Source organism: Trachemys scripta, chromosome 1 (genome assembly GCF_013100865.1).
Source record: "Trachemys scripta elegans isolate TJP31775 chromosome 1, CAS_Tse_1.0, whole genome shotgun sequence".
Lineage (NCBI taxonomy): Eukaryota > Metazoa > Chordata > Testudines > Emydidae > Trachemys > Trachemys scripta.
In genome coordinates this window covers 85,966,568-85,986,369 of record NC_048298.1, presented here as the reverse complement: position 1 = coordinate 85,986,369, position 19,802 = coordinate 85,966,568, and the positions used below count along the sequence as shown (strand labels likewise).

Sequence of the window (19,802 nt, the reverse complement as noted above, 5' to 3'; positions counted from 1 at the left end):
TGTTAGGCACTCAAATGCCCTTAATGTCATTGGGAGATGGGCACCTAACTTCATAGATTCAAGGACTGGAAGGGACCTCGAGAGATCATCGAGTCCAGTTCCCTGCCCTCATGGCAGGACCAAATACTGTCTAGACCATCCCTGATAGACATTTATCTAACCTACTCTTAAATATCTCCAGAGATGGAGATTCCACAAACTCCGTAGGCAGTTTATTCCAGTGTTTAACCACCCTGACTTCCATGTGCACCCTTAAAAATCTATTGCATTATTGAAAGATTTTGGAAAACCCAAATAAATGATAGGGCTTTAGCTAACATTTATTAACGTTGAAAGAAAGAAACTGTAATTCCCAGCATCCCCTTGGCTTCTTTCATTCTAAAATGAGCATTGTCTTCATGATTTTCCAGTCTTAAGGACCACTTACCTTTCTTCAGCATATACTGTATATTACATATCCTTGTCAGTATTTCCGGTATTTCACCTGCTATTTCCTTCAGATCCTCCTCCACATCCCTGGACGAATACCATCTGATCTTGTGCTTTATTATGCCAGAGTTTCTCAATTTGTTCCATTGCTTCATCCTCAGAGGCATCAGTTTTTCCCAGTTCCAAACTCTGATTCCACTCATTATAATCCTTCCTATAATTTATTAATAAAATCTATAGCTCAACTATTTGCATCCTTGTACAAGCCACTTCTTTATATACATCGAGCCCCTGAGGATCTCAAAACACAAACAGAAATAATTGTGGAGCAGATATTACCCTGTAGTCCAGTGCTACTGATACGGGGGAAGGTGGTACAAAGAGTTGACGGCCCAGATCTTCAAAGATGTGTAAGCACCTGTCATTGAAGTCAATAAGAGTTAGGCACCTAAACACCTTGAAGGATCTGGGCTTAAGTGACTTGCCCGAGGCCACAATGGAAAGTCTGTGGCAGAGCTAGCAATAGCTCTTCTGATTGCCTGTCCTACAAGTTAGCCACCAGACTACGCCACCGAGGTGGTGATGGGAGAAGGATGATGTGCCTCCGGATGGCGGGCACACACTGGCTGAAAGTGCAGGAGAGAGAGACCCTAGGCTCAGAAGCCGCATGCACGTGCCTACATGTCCGGATATGTCCTTTTCGGTGCCAAAGGGTCTGCCAAAAATCCAAGGCACGTGAGTCAAGCATCTCTGCACACGTGTGCACGTGCCCATGATCAGCCCGCTCCCCTCTGAGGGTCGCCCCCGCGAAAGCCCAAGGGTGGAAGCTGGGGGCGACAACTCGCCCCTGAAGGGCACCTCTGCTCTGATTCGTCAGGTGCCCCCCGCCCCGCGCGCACCAGCCTCCCCAGTCCCCACCCACACCAGCAAAGGAGGGGGGAGGCAAGTGACTGCTGCCGGGGCGGGGCCTCCCAGGGGGCAGGAGTAGCTGCAGCTGCGGCGCGGAGGGGACAGCACCGGCGGCATGTTTGGGATGATCAGGAACTCCCTGTTCGGGTCGGTGGAGGGGTGGCCCTGCCAGGTGCTGAGCAGAGGGGAGAAGGTAGGAGCGGGCTGCCCGGGAGCTGGAGGGCAGCGAGCTAGGGAGGAATCACCCCCTCTCTCTCCCCGAGATCTGCCCCGGAGTTTGGGGGCGGGGTGTTACACTGGGATGCGCCCTCTCTCCTCTCCCCCCCCCCCCCCCCCCCCCCNCTCCCCAAATCCCCCCCTCGCCCCCCCCCCCCCCCCCCCCCCCCCCCCCCCCCCCCTCCCCCCCCCCCCAACCCCCCCCCCCCCCCCCCCCCCCCCCCCCCCCCCCCCCCCCCCCCCCCCCCCGGCGCCTCTGCCGACCCCGTGTAAACTGCCTAGAAGGGAAGCGTGTGCCCCTCCGTCCCCTAACCATCCAGTTCCCGGGGGCTGACACACACACAACGAAGCTGTGTGCAATGAGTCGGGATCCTTTCCTTTAACCCGACGTTTGCTCACGCCTCCAGAACTCCCGCTTGTCGGTGTCAATACGGGGCCTTTCCCCCTGGGTATGCAGCCTGAGCACCAATCACCCTGCACAGACTTCCAGGCGGTGACTTATTTCTCCTTCCGTTTTAAAGGAATTATGTCACTGCCATTGCACAACTGGCCAAGTTGCAGACAGCGCCTGCATCCAGTGTTTTGGGCGCGGTGGCCTGTCTGCCTGCCTTATCTCCGCACGGGGTGCACACAGCACTCTTGTCAAACAGAGGGCTTCAGAAAATTGAGCTAATGCAGCAAACGCTGAGAAACTATGGCCTTGCATTGTGGCCCTCTTTCTGGCCGATATCCATTGCTGTGAATTCTGTCCATGCGGAGAGAGAATGTTCTGGTTTTACCTGTTCTCCCCACCCCCAAAACACATGCGTGCACTCATGCATACACACACTGTGCCTATCAAGTTCTACCACTCCTCCCTTACTATCTATGCACACCAGAGAATCAGCAGGGCGTTGAGTCCTCAGTGGATAGTAACGTGAAAGTAACTGGTCTGCTCAGGTCTTTCCTCGTTCAGAATCCAACTTGCTGCTTGTTGCAAAAGAACTCTGATGTGATCTGCTAGGGCTTGCTGCTGTGTGTAACTGGTTTGATCTGCATTTTTCTATGATGATGGTGCTTCCCAGGGATGCAGGGTAGATAGGGGAGCCTTCACCTGCAGGGCAGCTCCAAAGGGAGCAAGGTGACCTAGAGTGTTTAGTTCACCCAGGCCTTTCAAGTCTAGGTTACAGTTGTCCTGTTTATCTCCCATTTTTTTCCCTCTGCCCCGGTCATCATTGGTACCACAAACGGTGGTTAACCCCATATTGAGATCTGTTCTGCTGCAAAGGTATGATGACATCAGAGCTGTTTGTTGCATGCTGCTAACGTAGGCCATCAGGGGAGAGGCAGGAAGTGCTTCCACTCAGGAGAGAGACTGACAACTCCATGGTCAGTCTCTCCACTTAACATTGAAATTGGTCTTTACATGGGAGGGTTATGTGGAGAGAGGTAGGGGGGCAGTGTATGTTCCTAGGATCTAATTTCCCCCAGGGAGGCAATTTCCTTGGCATGAGGAGCATTGAATCTCTCAGGTGGATGTGTTATCTGCCTGTGTTCTTTTTCCAGGAAGAAGTAACCTATGAAGAAAGGACATGTGAAGGTGGGAAATTTGCTACAGTGGAGGTAGCTGGGAAACAATTTGATGAGGCCTCCAAGGAAGCGGTGCTGAAGCTTCTGAAATACGTGGGAGGAACCAATGATAAGGGTCAGAAACTTTGCAGACCTCCTTTGTTCAACTGCTAGTTTCATCTTGTCTGCCTCTGAGAAGGATTTGTAGTTGTATTTTCTAAAGGACATTCTAAGTGGCTTCTTAGGGGAACTCCCAACATGTATGCATATGGTGTGTGGTTTTTGTGTCTTAACTCGCTGTATGTGCAGGGGACCCACCCTTTTATGTGGTGATGGCAGAGATTACCTTTGTAGCTTTTATCTTAGCTAGTGTAATTGCACAGGCTAGTCTAATTAATAATAAAGTGTAGTAAATAATAAACTTGCTTTACATAAGTACTTACATGAATTTCCAATTCTCATCTTACTAAGCAAGGTGCTTCAATAATATCCCACAACAAGGGTGTGGGGGGACGGTCACAGCATAATTATAAGTCACCTACAACTGCTTTTGCATCTTTCCCAGATGTCTGAGGAAGGCAGGTATACAGACTCCAGTAGCACGTGGCAGGAAGAGGGGGAATGAATGGAAGAGGGAGCAGGTTGCAGTTCTGGAAAGAACAGCAATTGCAGCAGCACAGTTAGTCAGTAAATGTGGTGATGGGGGAAGGTACCTCTAGCCATAATCCATAGCACTGAGATGAGAAGTACTGCACCTAAGTGTATGAATAGGTAAGAGAGCACTTTCAGGACAGAGCCCTGGACTGGGACTCAGGAGAGCTGGGTTCTAGCCCTAGCTTGGCCACCGGCCTGCTGCATGACCTTGGGTAAGTCACTTCTCTGTGACCTCTCTGTGCCCTAGCGTCCCTGTCTGTAGAATGGGGATAATGACCCTGACTTTGGAGATCTACTGAGGAAAAGCGCTATATGACAGCTAGATCGTTGTTGTTATTCTGCTACTTCTCTTTGAGTGATTGAAGTTTCACAACCGGTGACAGCCTGGAGAGAAGGAAAAACAATCATCTCCAGTGCGAGTTATAGTCATAACTTGCTGGATATACCTTCCAAGAACAACAAATTAATAGCTTACCATGTTGGGGTGGGATCACACACAGTCCTGGCTGGAGCTAGAACAGCTCAGAGTTCTGAGTCATTGGCTCCCGCAGGGAGTGTTTTGTTCTGCCCCAGCTGAGGCCTTATGCTTCAGGGCCTACACTGATTAAACTATCCATAAAGCATCTGGCACTGGCTACTGAAGGACACAGGATCCTGGCCCAGATTGGTCGTTGGTCTGTCTCTTTATTGAAACTCCTGTGTGCTAGGGTTTGATTTTCAGAGGTGTTGAGCCCTGGCACCTCCCACTGATTTCACTCCGGGTTGTGAATGTTCAGCACCTCTGAAAATCTGTCCCCTAATGCTTAGTTTCTCAAGGGCCTGGACTCCGCTTGTAATACCTCTGTCTGTATCTGTCTTAGCGGTTGGGATGGGCATGACTGCGCCAGTTTCCATCACTGCCTTTCCTGATGAGGACGGCTCCTTACAGCAGAAAGTGAAAGTCTCACTGCGGATTCCAAGCCAATATCAGGACAACCCTCCCCGTCCTGGTGATGAGAGCATTCAGATTGAAGAGCGAGAAGGAATGACCATTTACTCCACGTAAGGGGCAGATCTCAGTATTCCCAGGCAGCTGGAAAGTGTTGCGGTTTGGATGCCCTAAAGCACAGGGTGCTCTAAAGAATACAGTTATGTTTGCCAGCTGACTCATCACTGGTTATAGATGTGTGTGCAAATAGTGGAAGATTGAGGGAGCCTACTCCACTGAACAAAAATGCTTCCCCCTTAATGTTGTTCATGTTTCAGCACAAAGGAAACAGAATTCTTTTAACTTTGGAAGCAAATGTAGTGTCTGTGAAAGACGGCAGCTTGCAATCCTGGAGATGAGAGTGGTCTCTGTACGTAACGTGGACACTAGCAGTGCAGATTTCTTTTTCACACCATTGAAGGGGGGATGAGACTGACAACAAAGGGAGTGAACAGTCAAGTGGCAAAGTTTGGAGGTGATACGAAATCAATCAAGATAGTTAAGTCCAAAGTTGACTGTGAAAAGTTACAATGCGATTTCACAAAACTAAGTGACAGGGCCACAGAATGGCAGATGAAATGCAACATAGATGAGTGCAAAGTAACGTACATTAGAAAAAATAATTCCAACTACACATATATAATGGGGTCTAAATTAGCTGTTACTACTCAAGAAAGAGATTTTGGAGTCGTCATGGATAGTGAAAACTTTAGTTCAATGCGCATCATCAGTCAAAAAGGCTAACAATGTTAGGAAAGGGATAGAAAATTAGACAGAAAATATCACGATGCCACTAAATCCATGGTGAGCCCACACCTTGAATACTATGTGCAGTTCTGGTTGCCCCATCTCAAAGAGGATATTGTGGCACTGGAAAAGATGTAGAGAAAGGCAATAAAGATGATCAAGGGTATGGAATAGTTTCCATACAAGGAGAGACCAAAAAGAGTGGGGATGTTCAGCTTAGCAAAGAGATGATTAGGGAGAGCATGATAGAGGTCTATAAAATCATGAATGGTGTGGAAAAAGTGAATAGCAAAGTTATTTGCCCTTGCCCACAATACAAAAACCAGAAGCCACCAGATGAACTTAATGGGCAGCAGCAGGCTCAATACAAACAAGAGGAAGTACTTTTTCACGTGATGCACAATTAACCTGTGGAACTTATTGCCAGGGGATGTCGTAATGGCCAAAAGCGTAACTGGGTTCAAAAAAGAATTAGATCAGTACTTGGAGGATAGCCACTGATTAACCTATTAGCCAAGAAGGTCAGGGATGCAAGACTAGAGATCACGATGGTCCCGTCTTACCTTAAAGTCTGAGTCTATAAACTCCATGCTCAGGGCAACCCTATACTTCTGACTGCCAAAAGCCAGGAGAGGAAGCTGGGGGGGTGGATTTCTCCCAAATTGCCCTGTTCTGTACACCCCACCTGAAGCTGTGTACTGACACTGTTGGAAACAGGATACCGGGCTAGATGGGTCACTGGTCTGATCCAGTCTGGCAGCTCTTATGCTCTTAAAGTGGCATATTAGTGCAATAGTGGTGATAATTTGTGTGAATATGGGAGGAGTGAATACCTGCCTATTAGGAACTGGACTGAGATCAGCAACTTATTTAACCTAAGTCAGTAAATTGCTTTCAGATAAGAACAACTTTCAGGCACTACCTCAGTTGTGCCAGGGTCCTAAACCTGTTGCTAACAAAAGCAAATGTTTTGAGAATAGGTTCCTCGTTACTTCCTGTAAGGCAGCTCCTGCAAACTGAAGAGAGAGAACCTGAATAAATTCCAACTGCCACTTTCAGCTAAGAAACTGGGTTGTGAACTCCCTAGGAAATAACACTCTGTCGGTCTAACTGGCCACTGGGGTGTCACTGTCAGGGCCAGCTCCAGGTTTTCTGCCGCCCGAAGCGGCAAAAAAAAAAAAAAGCACCGATTGCCGGCAGCTCAATCGAGCCTCTCCATTCTTCAGCAGCAGTTTGGCGATGGGTCCTTCACTCCCTCCCTTCCTCTTCAGCGGTCCTTCGGCGACAGCTCAGAGAGGAAGAGAGGGACTGAGGGACACGCCACCGAATTCCCGCCAAAGACCCGGACATACCGCCCCTTTGTATTGGCCGCCCCAAGCACCTGCTTCCTTAGCTGGTGCCTGGAGCCGGCCCTGGTCACTGTTGTGCCAAGGAAAACCACTGTTTTGTTCAGCTGCCGTGATCCGGCTGCCACTCTTTTAGGGAGGAAGGGGCTGGAAATAGGCACAAAGGAATAAAATATGATGTAAAAATAAATACATTCGGGTTTTCTCCTCTAACGTTTCCTTTGTGGTTGTTAGTTTTCAATGAGCAGAATACTCCTCTGTCTCTCATATCAGTCTGGAGGTCCCTCAGCAGATTTCTGTTGAAATTATTGATGATACAGTTGTTGGCCATAGACCATAAGAGGGTATGCCAGTAACAATGAGAGAGTTAGGAACAGACAGACAAATAGTGGTCACGGCCCACCAGCTGGCTAACTCAGGGGTCAGTTAGTGGTAATGTGGACACGTGTCCTCTAGAAACTAGAATCAAACCATCAATTGTCATTCAGGATTGAACAGCCATTGGGTATTTTGTTTGGTTGCTATACACACTTATGCTGGATTCAAATCCATTCCCCCTTGGTGAGATGTTTCTATCTGGCCTGGCCTTTCCCTTTGCAGTCTGCAAGCTCCTGCGGTGTGTCTGAATGCTGCCACAATCCAGCTTTTGTGTTTAGTTGCCTCCATGGGGACAGGTTGTATTGTCAACAAAGATGAGCTGCATGCTGTTGGTTGTTCCTGCAGGAATCAGTAGCAGCCCTTTGTTGTTTTTTTATCCCTCTCTTACTTGAACTAGCTAGAGTTTGGCTTCCTCTCATAGTTCAGGTTCCAGCAGGCAAGTGTTCACCCCACAATTAACATCTGTGTTGACAGGCTCAGCACAAAGGCCAAGAATTGAATGGGCTTGGAGAGACCTACCCCTTCACTACAAGAAGCTGTCCCTTCAGCTTGGGGTTGAGATGTAGGGCAGGACGTGGAGGGCTAATACAGGTGATGCCCATGCTTTATATATCTGTGGATGACTAAAGCTGTCTAGTCTCGGGGTCTCTCAAGCCAACACTTTTTGCCTGCACTAGATTCAGACCGGATAGCTCAGGGAAAAGCCACAGCACAGATCTACATCACTATGTATTTTTAGCATCTTGTTCCCTCTTTCCCCTTTTGTCACCATATTTCAGGGTTGTCTCACTCAGTGTCTCCATGTTTGGCTCCTTTGCAGGCAGTTTGGTGGTTATGCCAAGGAAGAGGATTATGTGAATTATGCCGCCAAGCTGCGCTCTGCCCTGGGGAGCGAGGCAGCCTACCGCAAGGACTTCTACTTGTGTAATGGCTACGACCCCCCCATGAAACCGTACTGGCGACGCAACGAAGTCTGGTTTGTGAAGGAGTGAGCCACTGGCTTGCAAAGGTGTAGGCTGAGGTTGATGTCTTCTCCAGCTTGTATGTAGGTGGAGTCCTTGCCCTGTTCCAAACAAAACCACAGGCTCGCAGAGTCAAAAAAGACCTTCCCGGGGTCTCAGTTATTAACAAAAATATAATTAAAAATAATACGTGAACCCTCCCCAGCAAAGCCGTCTGCCCAGGCTTATCTCCTCCCTGGATCCCCTGGCTTTAGGATCTGACTCTCTCAGGTACTAGTGCTCTTCCTGTTTCCTAGACTCCCTTATTCTCAGGTGGGGAAATGAGCCAGCTGCACCAAGGAGTTTGCAAAATCACACTCGCTAACAGCTGGGTGTTGCTTGCATTCAGTGGCAGCCTGTTATGTTCCTCTGAAACTGGAGAGAGATGCCTATTGTCAACTAAAGTCTTTATAACAAGTGGCTTTTCCACTCTGATGGGGTGTTACGATAGCTTAATTCCATGCTACACTGATGCTTTATCTGGTCCTTTCTGAAAGAGTATAAAGGGGCTAGATTGCTGCTGCTGAGACGCTGTGCGGTGAAGATAGCATCATCTCCATTTCCTAGTAGTGCACAAGGGAACAGCATGCCAACAATCTGATTCAGAAACCTGCTCGAGAGGAAGAGCCATGATTATTTGTACAGCTTCCTGACTAGGAGATGGAACTCTTCAATGTAAACTACTGACCTGTTTCCATTAATCACTGGATAATGTATGATATAATCTTGTGACTCTTTCTTTGTGTCTATTAAGTGTTTATAATATGTTTTCTCTGAAATTAGCCTATGAAGGGGTCACAATTGGACATGACAATGAAATCTGTATTGGCCTAAATGTATACAGAGGGGTAAAGAGTCTCAACAGTTGGTACCTCTTATTTAGGTGTCTGACTTTAAGAAGAGCTGTGCACACAACAGCTCCCACTGAAGTGAGCATGAGATTCTTGGCTCAGCTTTCTTGAAAATATGGATTTGGGTGTCTAATTTTATGTAGACACTTTTGCAAATCTTGGCATTCATGTGTGTAAGGGTGTAACTAGTTCTATGAACACTGTAATTTCTTTAACCGGTACATAACAAACTAACACTTTAGCTGTCCATAGTCCTGCCAAACAGATGTCGGAAAGTATCAGACAGGTGGACGGACACACATACTACACTTACACAGGTGTGTCTATAATTTCAGCTAACTCAAACTGAGAGCAATATTCTTACAACGTCTCTGTGCATGAATGCTCAAGGGTGCTTACTAAAAGGATCAGCTTCATCCTGAAAGCCAGAGGAGAAGCTGTTCAGGGGTCTGGCCAGTCAAGATGTTTTATGTTAAGGTGATCCTCTTGAGATGAAAGTTTTTCAGGGGGAGGGGAAGTTTAACGTCCTGATCTTTCTTCCACTGAAGTTAAATAAGAGCTTTGGACTTCAGTGAAAGTTGATCAGGCCCTTTACTGTCAGAACAGTTGGCTGGTTTAGGAAAAAGAATAGGTGGGTAGCTTATTGTTGCAGAAGAGAGGAAAAGCTAGAAATAAAGTAACTGTTGGCTAGAGTAAGACATTGGAGCATAATTCCTGAAGAGGAAATGGACCAAAAAGAAATAGGTAGACAAAGATATATTTGTAAAGTTGAGGTTTTGCTTTTAAGACAGTAAAACAATAGGTAGGAATGAATATGAAGAACTGTTAAAGAGCAGGTACTACCTTTAAAAGGTTCTCCACAACAAAAGGAACCTCTCTATGCACACAGTTATTCTTATCTAACCACGTGGGGAATGGAGGGGTTGGGTTCATCTTGTTTCTAAATTCTAGGGTTTATTTTGGGATTCTTGCATATGAATTGCATGCAGTGTAAGAACTGTCCTCTCTGGCTCAAGGCAACAGGTGTGCTACAGTGATGTGAACCCGCAGTTGATGAATTCTAGAATGTGTAGCGGGTAATAATAAACCTGATGTGATCACGCTCCAGACTGGAGCAACACACTGTAGAAGACTGAGGAGTTCGCAAAATGTATAAGCACCTTCCCAACATCAAGCAGTGAAGTGAGGTTGTAACTAAAGGCTGAGAGTTATGAAGTCCACAGGCTTTGCCTCCCATAGACTTCCTAGGGGTCAGATTTTTATGCCTTTATGCAAACTAAACAGAACATTATCCTGTGAGTAATCCCATTGATTTCAGTGAGATTACTCCAATTGAATAGCACCTTCCTTCACAAGCAAAAGTATCTAAATTCTGTTTTTCCATTCTTTGCACATTTAAAAAATCATGACTTTTTAAATTGCAACTTGGAATTTCCTGACTTGATCAAAGGATCTGAGAGGGCAGTGGGAGCTTTTGATTGTTCAGCCCTTTTGAAAAACTTTGTCACTGATTGAAGAGCCTGATTTTAGGTTGAAAATCTTGGCCTGTGTGTGTGTTTGGGATACAGATCATGTCATAGTACTTATACTTAGCCACTGATCCCTCTCTAAATAAAGAACTGTTTGGCCTCAATTATCTAAGTGTATGTGTGGATAATGAAGGTTGATATGATTCTATGATAACATCTTATATCATACGCCCCATAAACTCTTAAACTCCTGTGTAACTTTACTTATGTGAGTATTGCCATTGAATTATATGGGGCTACTCACCTGAATAAAATTACATACTGCTTTTATTTACAGGATTAGAGCCACAAAACCCACTTCATTGCATACACTGATCAACTCCTTAATTGACTTAAAAACTGCACAATCCTCCCTCTTTTCTTTTATGTTCTCTGTACCTTTCAAACACATTCCTTGTAGGAGAATAATACAATTAATCGCATCAAAAAATTTCATGTAACCTCTTTTGTGCCTGTGAGGTGCCCTTATCTGTGCTTCACATGAACACTGAAAATGACACATTTTATGCACCTTTGATCTTCAAAACTGAGTGATATTGTTCAAAACTGAGTATGCATTTACAAATGTTAACTGAAAATAAAATGTAAAAGGAGATTGTTTCTATTGGATGATACAAAACCAGCCCCATTTGGATTTACTTTGTTAATTTCTTCTAGTGCCTCATGTCTGAATGACAACATTTTTTTTATTGTTTATATCTCCTTTTGTGTACTTCCGGTGTTACAGTTCTCAGCTCTCTCTCCCAGACTCAACTGCAAAGAATTAATTGGAAGCTAACTTTATTGCTTCATGGATCTTGCTGTGCAGCCAAAAACATTTAGAAACCTGAAACGATCTCCCTATGAAATGTGAAGTTGCTGCATGAAGCAATTTGGTCTAATTAAAAATATTTCCAACATTTATTCTCTTCAGCATCACCACCAAAATCCCACTCTGCAGAAGCAAATACTTTTTCTTGATGACTAGAGAGAAAGGAATCTGCAGATATTTTAGCCGAATCTCTCGTTCTGTGCGGTTGACCAGCCAGAAGGCTGAGCAGATTGATTCTCGTGTATTGGGACAACAGCTTGTAGTGTAATGTAATAGAGACAAAATACGAAGGGCCACATTCAAAAACACAATATAGATAGGAAGCATCTACAGGACCAGTCACTCAGGCCTGACCACAGTGGCTTGAGCAAACTAGGTAACTCATTATTCTAATCCTGAAAACACATACATCATTGCATGCAGTGTTATAGCCATGTTGGTCCCAGAGAGCCAAGGTGGATGAGGAAATATCTTTTATCGGACCAACTTCTGGTGGTGAGAGAGACAAGCTTTCAAGCTTATGCAGCTAACTGGCTTGAAAAGAGACAGCTCGAAACCTTGTCTCTCTCACCACCAGAAGTTGGTCCGATAGAAGATATTACCTCACCCACCTTGGCTCTCTAACACATATACCAGTAACTTAACTCATGAGTTTTCCTACTTGTGTGTGTTTCTAGGCTCTGGCCCTAAGTTTGCAAGAATCAGAGATTTGTTGATGTATGAAGGAAAGACCTGTTTTGACAACACATAAATATATCTAATATTGAGTTAATAAGAGAATGGTGAAGATAAGCGAGCTAATCCGATGGATAGACCATTTAACTCTGGGTTGTCTTACAACATTCTACTCCCATTGAGGGGACAGGTGATTTTGGATGGGTGAACAACATATCATTCGGGGTTTTTTTTCATTCTCATCAGTCGTCGTGATAAAGGGCAGGAGAGTAGATTTTATGGTTGGAAGTGGCAAATTTTCATGAGTTTTGCAAGGCTGCCTTGGGTGTTCCTAGACTGGCACCTGACTAGCTATAGTTACAGTAATTCCCCTTTTGTAATAGGGTTATCAAGTGCAACTGCTTGCTCTTCACTAAGTATTTTGAGTTCATTTATCTAAAAACACATCACTTCTAACTGGACTGTAAGTAGCCATAGATGTATGATGCCTACTATAAAACTGTTCCCAAACCTGATTTATTGGAGTGGGATCACTGGTAATAGTACCATCCTCGACAATGATAGATGGAGCAGTAGGAATCTATCTACTCCATCGCTCCTGCGTATCCAAGCCAGCAGCTTACTATTTTTGTCAGCCCATTCATAATCTTTCTGCTTAGCTCTAAATAAAATACGTTGTACAGAATGGGTATTGGTCAGGCCAAATTCTTGTTTCCTAGTGCTCGGATGTTTTAGGAGATCAATCTGTGTAAATACGGTTTGATTTCTAAGACAGAGTGCTTGGGAACTAGAAGCTTGGGAGATTTTCAAAGACACAAATAGGAGTTAGACACCCAATTTCTAGAAAAAATTGAATGGCTGTTTGTGCCTAACTGCCGCCGTTTGTAGCTTTTGGAAATCTCTCCATTTCGTGTTTCTTTTTTAATACCTATTGCGGAAACAACAAACAAACAAACAACTGGTTGTCCCCTAACTAGCTTTTGAAAAGCTTTGTGTTCCATTCCAGGACTTGTAATATCCCTTGTATTCATGTGAATACATTCCCTTATTTGAGCATGAGCAAGTAATAGAAACATCCTCGATGTAAGGAGATAGCTAGATCACCTTTTCCAATCTTGAGGAAACAGAGTCAGCATAATTAAATCCTGTAATTAGTAAAAGAGGAGAGAGGACCAAAACCAAACTGCATCTAAAACTCTAAAGAAAATTATAAGGCAACAAGTAAGCAAAAAAATGTTACCCAAGACAGTGTATTAAGATGGAGGGTAGCATGCAACATGACAATTCTGGGATTTCAGCGGTAGCTGTGTTAGTCTGTATCAGCAAAAAAAAACAAGGAGTCCTTGTGGCACCTTAGAGACTAACAAATTTATTTGGGCATAAGCTTTCGTGGGCTAGAACCCACTTCATCAGATGTATGAAATAAAAAATACAGGAGCATGTATAAATACATGAAAGGATGGGGGTTGCTTTACCAAGTGTTAGGTCAGTCTAACAAGATAAATCAATTAACAGCAGGATACCAAGGGAGGAAAAAGAACTTTTGAAGTGGTAACAGAGTGGCCCATTACAGACAGTTGACAAAAAGGTGTGAGATGTTTCAGAGTAGCAGCCGTGTTAGTCTGTATCCGCAAAAAGAACAGGAGTACTTGTGGCACCTTAGAGACTAACAAATTTATTTGAGCATAAGCTTTCATGGGCTACAGCCCACTTCATCGGATGCGTGTAGTGGAAAATACAGTAGGAAGAAATATATATACACAGAGAACATGAAACAATGGGTGTTACCATACACACTATAAGGAGCGTGATCAGTTAAGGTGAGCTTTTATCAGCAGGAAAGAAAAAGAACTGTTTGTAGTGGTAATGAAAAGGTGTGAGTAACAGTAGGGAGAAATTAGTATTGGGGAAATTAAGTTTAGGTTTTGTAATGACCCAACCACTCCCAGTCTTTATTCAGGCCTAATCTGATAGTATCCAGTTTGCAAATTAATTCCAGTTCTGCAGCTTCACATTGGAGTCTGTTTTTGCAGTTTTTTTGTTGAAGAATTGCCACTGTGAGGTCTGTTATTGAGTGACCAGAGAGATTGAAGTGTTCTACTGGTTTTTGAATGTTATGATTCCTGATGGGGGTTGTTTTCCTACAGTCAGATCTCTACTAACCCAAGCTCTTTAATCAAAGATTGAAGAGTTTCTAAATCCTCTTTATGACCAAGCTCAGTAAGGAAAGATCTTGGATCAACATTTAAGAGACAGTTAAAATCCCTTTCCCAAACTAATGTTATTTAACCAAGGTATAATTAAATGTAAGGGAAAAAACTAGGTTAATGCAACATTAAGGTTGCAGAGTTAGAATTTAAAGTCACGAGAAACATACAAATGAAGGCTCCTAGGTTAGAGCAATATTACTTGGCCATGTGGCATATATGTAGTACGCACCCTGTTTCTTTTGCTTATGTTCATTATTTTAGGTTGTTAAAGCCATAGTCAAAGCAAAGGCCTGATTTCCCCCTACTTTATGCCTTTGAGTAGTGATTTTACATCTGTGCAAAGTGAGTATAATCCAAATCAGTGTGATAGCAAGTTTACACTAGTGTTGCCTGGGTGTAAGTGACTGCACAAGGCAGTGGAGAAGCAAGCCCTCGTTAGGGTTGCCAGTTTTGGTTGGACGTATTCCTGGAGGTTTCATCACATGACATAATCTTTAATTCAAGATTAATCTTTAATTCCTGGAGACTCCAGGCCAATTGGCAGCCCCACTCCAGGGGTCGGTTGTGCAATGTGCGGGAGTTAATGTTCCATTAACTCTTGCCTTGCCTTTTTGTAAATGTTAACCATGCAACCTTAACACTGCACAAAGAGCTTTTATCTTTTTTTAATTTAGAAGAAAAACAAAACATAAACTGCTTGCCCTGAATAATGTAGCATTTGTGCAGTCCCAGTTACATTTTGAAGATCACACCTTATTGTGGTAGGCTCAGCTGCAGAAGGGAGCTATTCTACCTCCCCTTGAAGTGAATGGAGTGGAGGAGGGGCAGGTCTTTGCCAGTGTTGCTTGTTATTTGCCTTATAGCAGCATGCTAGAGGTACCAGCTGAGCATGGGGCAGCACTGTGATAGATCCACAGAGTGAGAGATGGCCCCTACCCTAAAAGACTTATACACAGAGAAAGGGCCATTACCCTCCTTTTATAGGTGGGGAACTAAGACACAGAGATTAACTGACTTGCCCAAAGTCACACAGGAAGCCTGTAGCAAATCCAGAAATTGAACCCAGGTCTGCAGGTAAGTGTAGCACCTTAACTACAAAACTATCCTTTCCCAAGTGTTTGGCTGGAGGCAGTTTTCTCCCAAGCTGGGTTAATAACACAGGGCAGCAGCCCATCAGTTTACATTTTGATGACGCTATCTTGGCAACAGAAAGAGAGAAAAAACTTAGGATGTTTTTTGCAGTTTTTTTAATGAAAGTCTAGAATTTTCGAAATGCAACAAAAACTGGAGAGAGAGACAAATCTGCAGTTTTTTCACATCCAGGATTTTCTCCTGTTCCTGGCGCTGAGGCAAGTGATGTTTGGGAGGGGTTTGCTCTGCGTATGTCTCACTGGCCCTGGAGGGAAGAGTCTAAAAATAAAAATTGTGGGGGTGAAGTCTGAATGTCACTACAAACAGGCAGAATTCAGAAAAAAAACCTTATTTTAAAGCAGCAAGGTGTAGCGGGGAGAAGAATGTGTTTCTTCTCACGTCTTTCTAAAGGGAAATGCCTCTGATCTATCTAGGTGTTTATACTGTACTAACCAGTAGTGAGTTTGAGCATTATAGCATTGTGATACCCACACTCTGGCAAAGCACTGTGGATATTGACAGTGTGTTCCAAACTACTCTAAAGCAAAAATAAGCAAAATACTTTTCCAGCATTTTCAGTTCTGTAACCCACCTATCATAAAGAACCACTGCGTGGCCCATTGGTATGACAAAACATAGTGGAACTCATACAATATTATGAGCATACCCAAAATAGACCCGGTGTGTGTACTCAGGGCTTCTGTCAGTGCAGTGCACTTCAACAAACATAATACCTAGTTCCACGAAAATAAATAGATTAAGAACTTGATTTTCTTTACAAAGCTGATCTTTATCCCTTTGGAATTACTTGACATTTGGAAGGTGTTTTCATTTTGCTTGGCTCAAAATGGACCCATTTTGTCAGGACGACTCTCACGATATTATTTAAGTGTTATCAAAATGTTTAATTTATGGGAAATGTAGTTTTCAGTAAACAAAGCATTTCAATAATCATTTTAATAAAAGTTTTGCTTAAAGAGTCAATAGGTGGACCGTGAGCCAAATCCGCACTGCCAGACACTTTTGAATGGACTCCAAAATCTATTTATTTATTATAATTTTTTTTCTGGAGTCTGAACCTTGACTATATCTTGACCAAGAAATTTGGACCTTGACAAAAAATAATTGACTACCCCTGCCCTACAGTTGGTTGTAACATCAACAATGTTACATGAAAAATGTGGATGTCAGAAAAGGCTATTTCTTTCTTTTAATTGAAAAAAAAAAAAGTATCCAGAAAAATGTCAGCTAGCACTGATCATGGCTGTTGTGATGGCTTCAAGCCAAAGAAGAAAAGATCCAGCCTGAAGAGAAACTGGCACGGTGTAAAAATAGTCTCTTTTAATTAAGCAGCCCTAGTTTCTCTATAGGGTGAGTCTTCTCTTTTTACTTTGCTACTCTTTTTTCTCTCATCTACTTGCACATCACCCGGCTCTTCTAGCATTCAGCCAGATAGAAAAGCATGCCTGGTAGTGGGAGGCAGTGCAGAGTCTTTCCCTCCATGGAGTCTTGTAGCCACATCATCTTCCCCTCCCAGCAGCTTAGCTCAAAGGAAAGAAGATAGAGGTACGGAGGGCTTACAGTTGTCTTTGCCCTGGGATTTCTGATTTACAGTCCCTCTCCCTTCCAGTGACTAGATTCAAGGATACGTATATATACATGTTACAGAGGGAGGTCAGGCTCATTCTCCAGTTGCTTGGTTGCATCAACTGATGGCCAGACTCATGGGGAAGCACAGAGACTTTGTGGGGATGGGTGGGATGGAGTCATTCTTGTTTTAAGTGGTCTCATGAACACACCCCATTCCAGCGACCTGACTTAAGAGAAAGTGCACTTAGTAGTTGCCTGGATGGAAGATACTTGATTCATTTCAAAGGCAAGGTCCACTCTCCACCTTGCTTCTTGGGTGAATGTCCTGCTGATGCCAGAATATTTCAGAGGACCATAGGACCAGAAGAGACTTCCTGGGTCTTCAAGTCCAGTCCCCTGCTATTGGAGGCAACCCTATCATGTAGTTCCATCATTTATCAGGCTCCATCCCAAACCTAGTTCAGTTGTTTGCCCCCAGTATTGCTATTGGAAGGCTTCAACTTCAGCCTCTGGCACTGGGGGCCAGATCCTCAGCTGGTGTCAATCAGTGTAGTGCTATTGAAGCCCATGGAATTAGGCTCATTTACACCAGTGGAGGAGTTGGCCCAGGAGCTTTATTTTCTCAGTGGTCTGAGTCATAGTGGGACTGGAAGAGGTGCATCTTCTTTGTCCAGGGTGCTTTTTAGCTGCCCTGGGAGTGCGTGTTTGCTGCCCAGTTGCTCAAGGAGCAATTATTAATAATAATACATTAGCACCTAATTTAGGGCTTCTTCTCCTCAACACATTTTACAGGCATAAATCACGTAACACTCATAGTGCCCCCGGAGGCTGGCTAAGGTCCCCAGTAGCTGAGGTTATCTTCCGCATCCTCGCTTGGGAGCAAAAAGAATTCCCCTGTGTTAGCCACTTCCCCTGATGCCCCAGCTCCCGGCAAGGACACAGAGAAGATAAGTCAGGACAACACACCGAGGATGTGACATTCTCTGCTAACAGGGGCGGTGGCTGCAGTGTGTATCTGCAGGGACTTTGGACCTTTCTGAGCGTTGGGGATGTCATCCGGACATTTGAGTTAGAACTAAATCCCTGGAGAAGAGCCTGATGGGTGGCTTTAGAACCCATTAGCTCCAAGTCTTTGGGTCTGCAGGCCAGGACCATGAGGGATTGAAGCCATTGTTCCTGTTTCATACTTGGGCTTCAAGCTTTTGCTGTACAGAGCAGAGAGCTCTCCTCTTGCCTGTTGCTGATGCTGTAGATACAACCACCTCTGGCCAGTTCATAGAGCACATTTTACATACACTAGTGATCCCAAAGTCACAACTATAGGGGAGAATACAGGAGGGGTTTGGACCAGCTTGTCAGTCATTTTCAGTCCCCTATCACTGACCAGCACATAACCACGATAGGTAAAGCCCTGCCCACCCACGAAATGACACACATGTTACGGTGCAATGGGGCTAGTGTGAGTATCTGCAGCATCTCTGTGTGTCCAGCTGTATGTTAGTTTGAATGCCACTACCAGCCTAGCCATTTTACCATTCACTAAAAGGCTGCTTTCGTGGTGTCAATTGACCTGGTACTCTTCCGTTTCGTGGGATTCAGGTTTTCCAGCATAGTGCCAGCAGATGTGCTTATTATTATTGGCATTGTGAAAATGTCCAGGGACCCCCAATTAGGATCAGGGCCTAACTGTGCTAGGTGCAGTACAAACACATAGTAAAAGACAGTCATTGCCCCAAAGAAGTCACAATACAAAATCTAATGTCATGAATGCAAGATAAAACCAAAGCTGTAATGATGCTGTATTGTGAATAAATTAAAGCACTCAGCTGCAAAGTCAATAGGGGCAGTGAGAGAAATTCAGAGGCCTAGGAGAAATGGAGAGGCTGGTAGAGGCGCACATAGAGCAACGCTTCAACAATCCTGCCACCAGGAGCTGGAATCAGGGAGAGGTCACCAGGGCTGACTGAAGGGGTGGTGTTCCTCTCCCCACCCTGCCTCCACAGATGGAGCACATTAACCTATTACGCTCATTGGGAGCCTTCATCAGAAGATACTTTATTAAACCTCTTTCAAACATATCACTCATCAACCCCACTGGCTTGCACTCCATAATGTTTTATGGAAATATGCTTATGAGTGTAAATATGATGTAACTGGAATATGCTTCATGCAAAAGGTCTCTTGTAAGGCATCATGACAAAGCTTATGATCTACTGAGTATGTTCATCCTATTCATTTGCATGTATTATTTCTATGTCTGGAGTTAGGAGAATAAGATATAAACTTGTATTACTAATGTAAACATATTAAGTGGAAGCCATTAAGGGTGCTTCAGAATCAATGAACTGTGAATGGGTTTGTTTACCTGCAAGCCTTCCTGCGTACTTGTCAGCCAGTTCCTAGGTAATGAAGAAGGAGGTCTTAGAGTGACATGTGATCATGTCATCTGAACTGGAATTCATCTTAAACCTGATGCTTTTCCATTTAGAAGGAGGGGTGGGGACTCAGAGAGACAAAAGATTCCTGCCTTGTGCCAAAGCTATAAAAGGGGGTGGAACAGAATAAAGGGGGTCGCAGTCATGAGAAAGCCCCGGCTTTTCACCTAAGATGCCTGCTGGAACTAACAAGGACTGTACCAGGGGAAAGGATTAGGCCCAGCCTAGAAAGGAGTCTAGTCTGTGAAAGAAGCTTATTGGAACATCTCTGAGGGTGAGATTTTATCTGTAAACAGTTTCTTAATGTATTAGGCTTAGACTTGCATGTTTTTGCTTTATTTTGCTTGGTGACTTACTTTGTTCTGTCTGTTATTA

At 44.3% G+C, this 19,802-nt stretch overlaps 1 protein-coding gene across 1 annotated transcript; it reads left to right on the top strand.

The window, feature by feature from the left end:
- The first annotated feature begins 1,380 nt into the window (after positions 1-1,380).
- Positions 1,381-11,472, top strand: HEBP1 (heme binding protein 1). The gene is made up of 4 exons (XM_034774550.1): positions 1,381-1,531; positions 3,100-3,238; positions 4,617-4,797; positions 8,015-11,472. Exons 1-4 carry the CDS (start codon positions 1,454-1,456, stop codon positions 8,184-8,186), a joined length of 570 nt encoding a protein of 189 aa, XP_034630441.1. The 5' UTR covers positions 1,381-1,453; the 3' UTR covers positions 8,187-11,472.
- Positions 11,473-19,802: the final 8,330 nt, after the last annotated feature.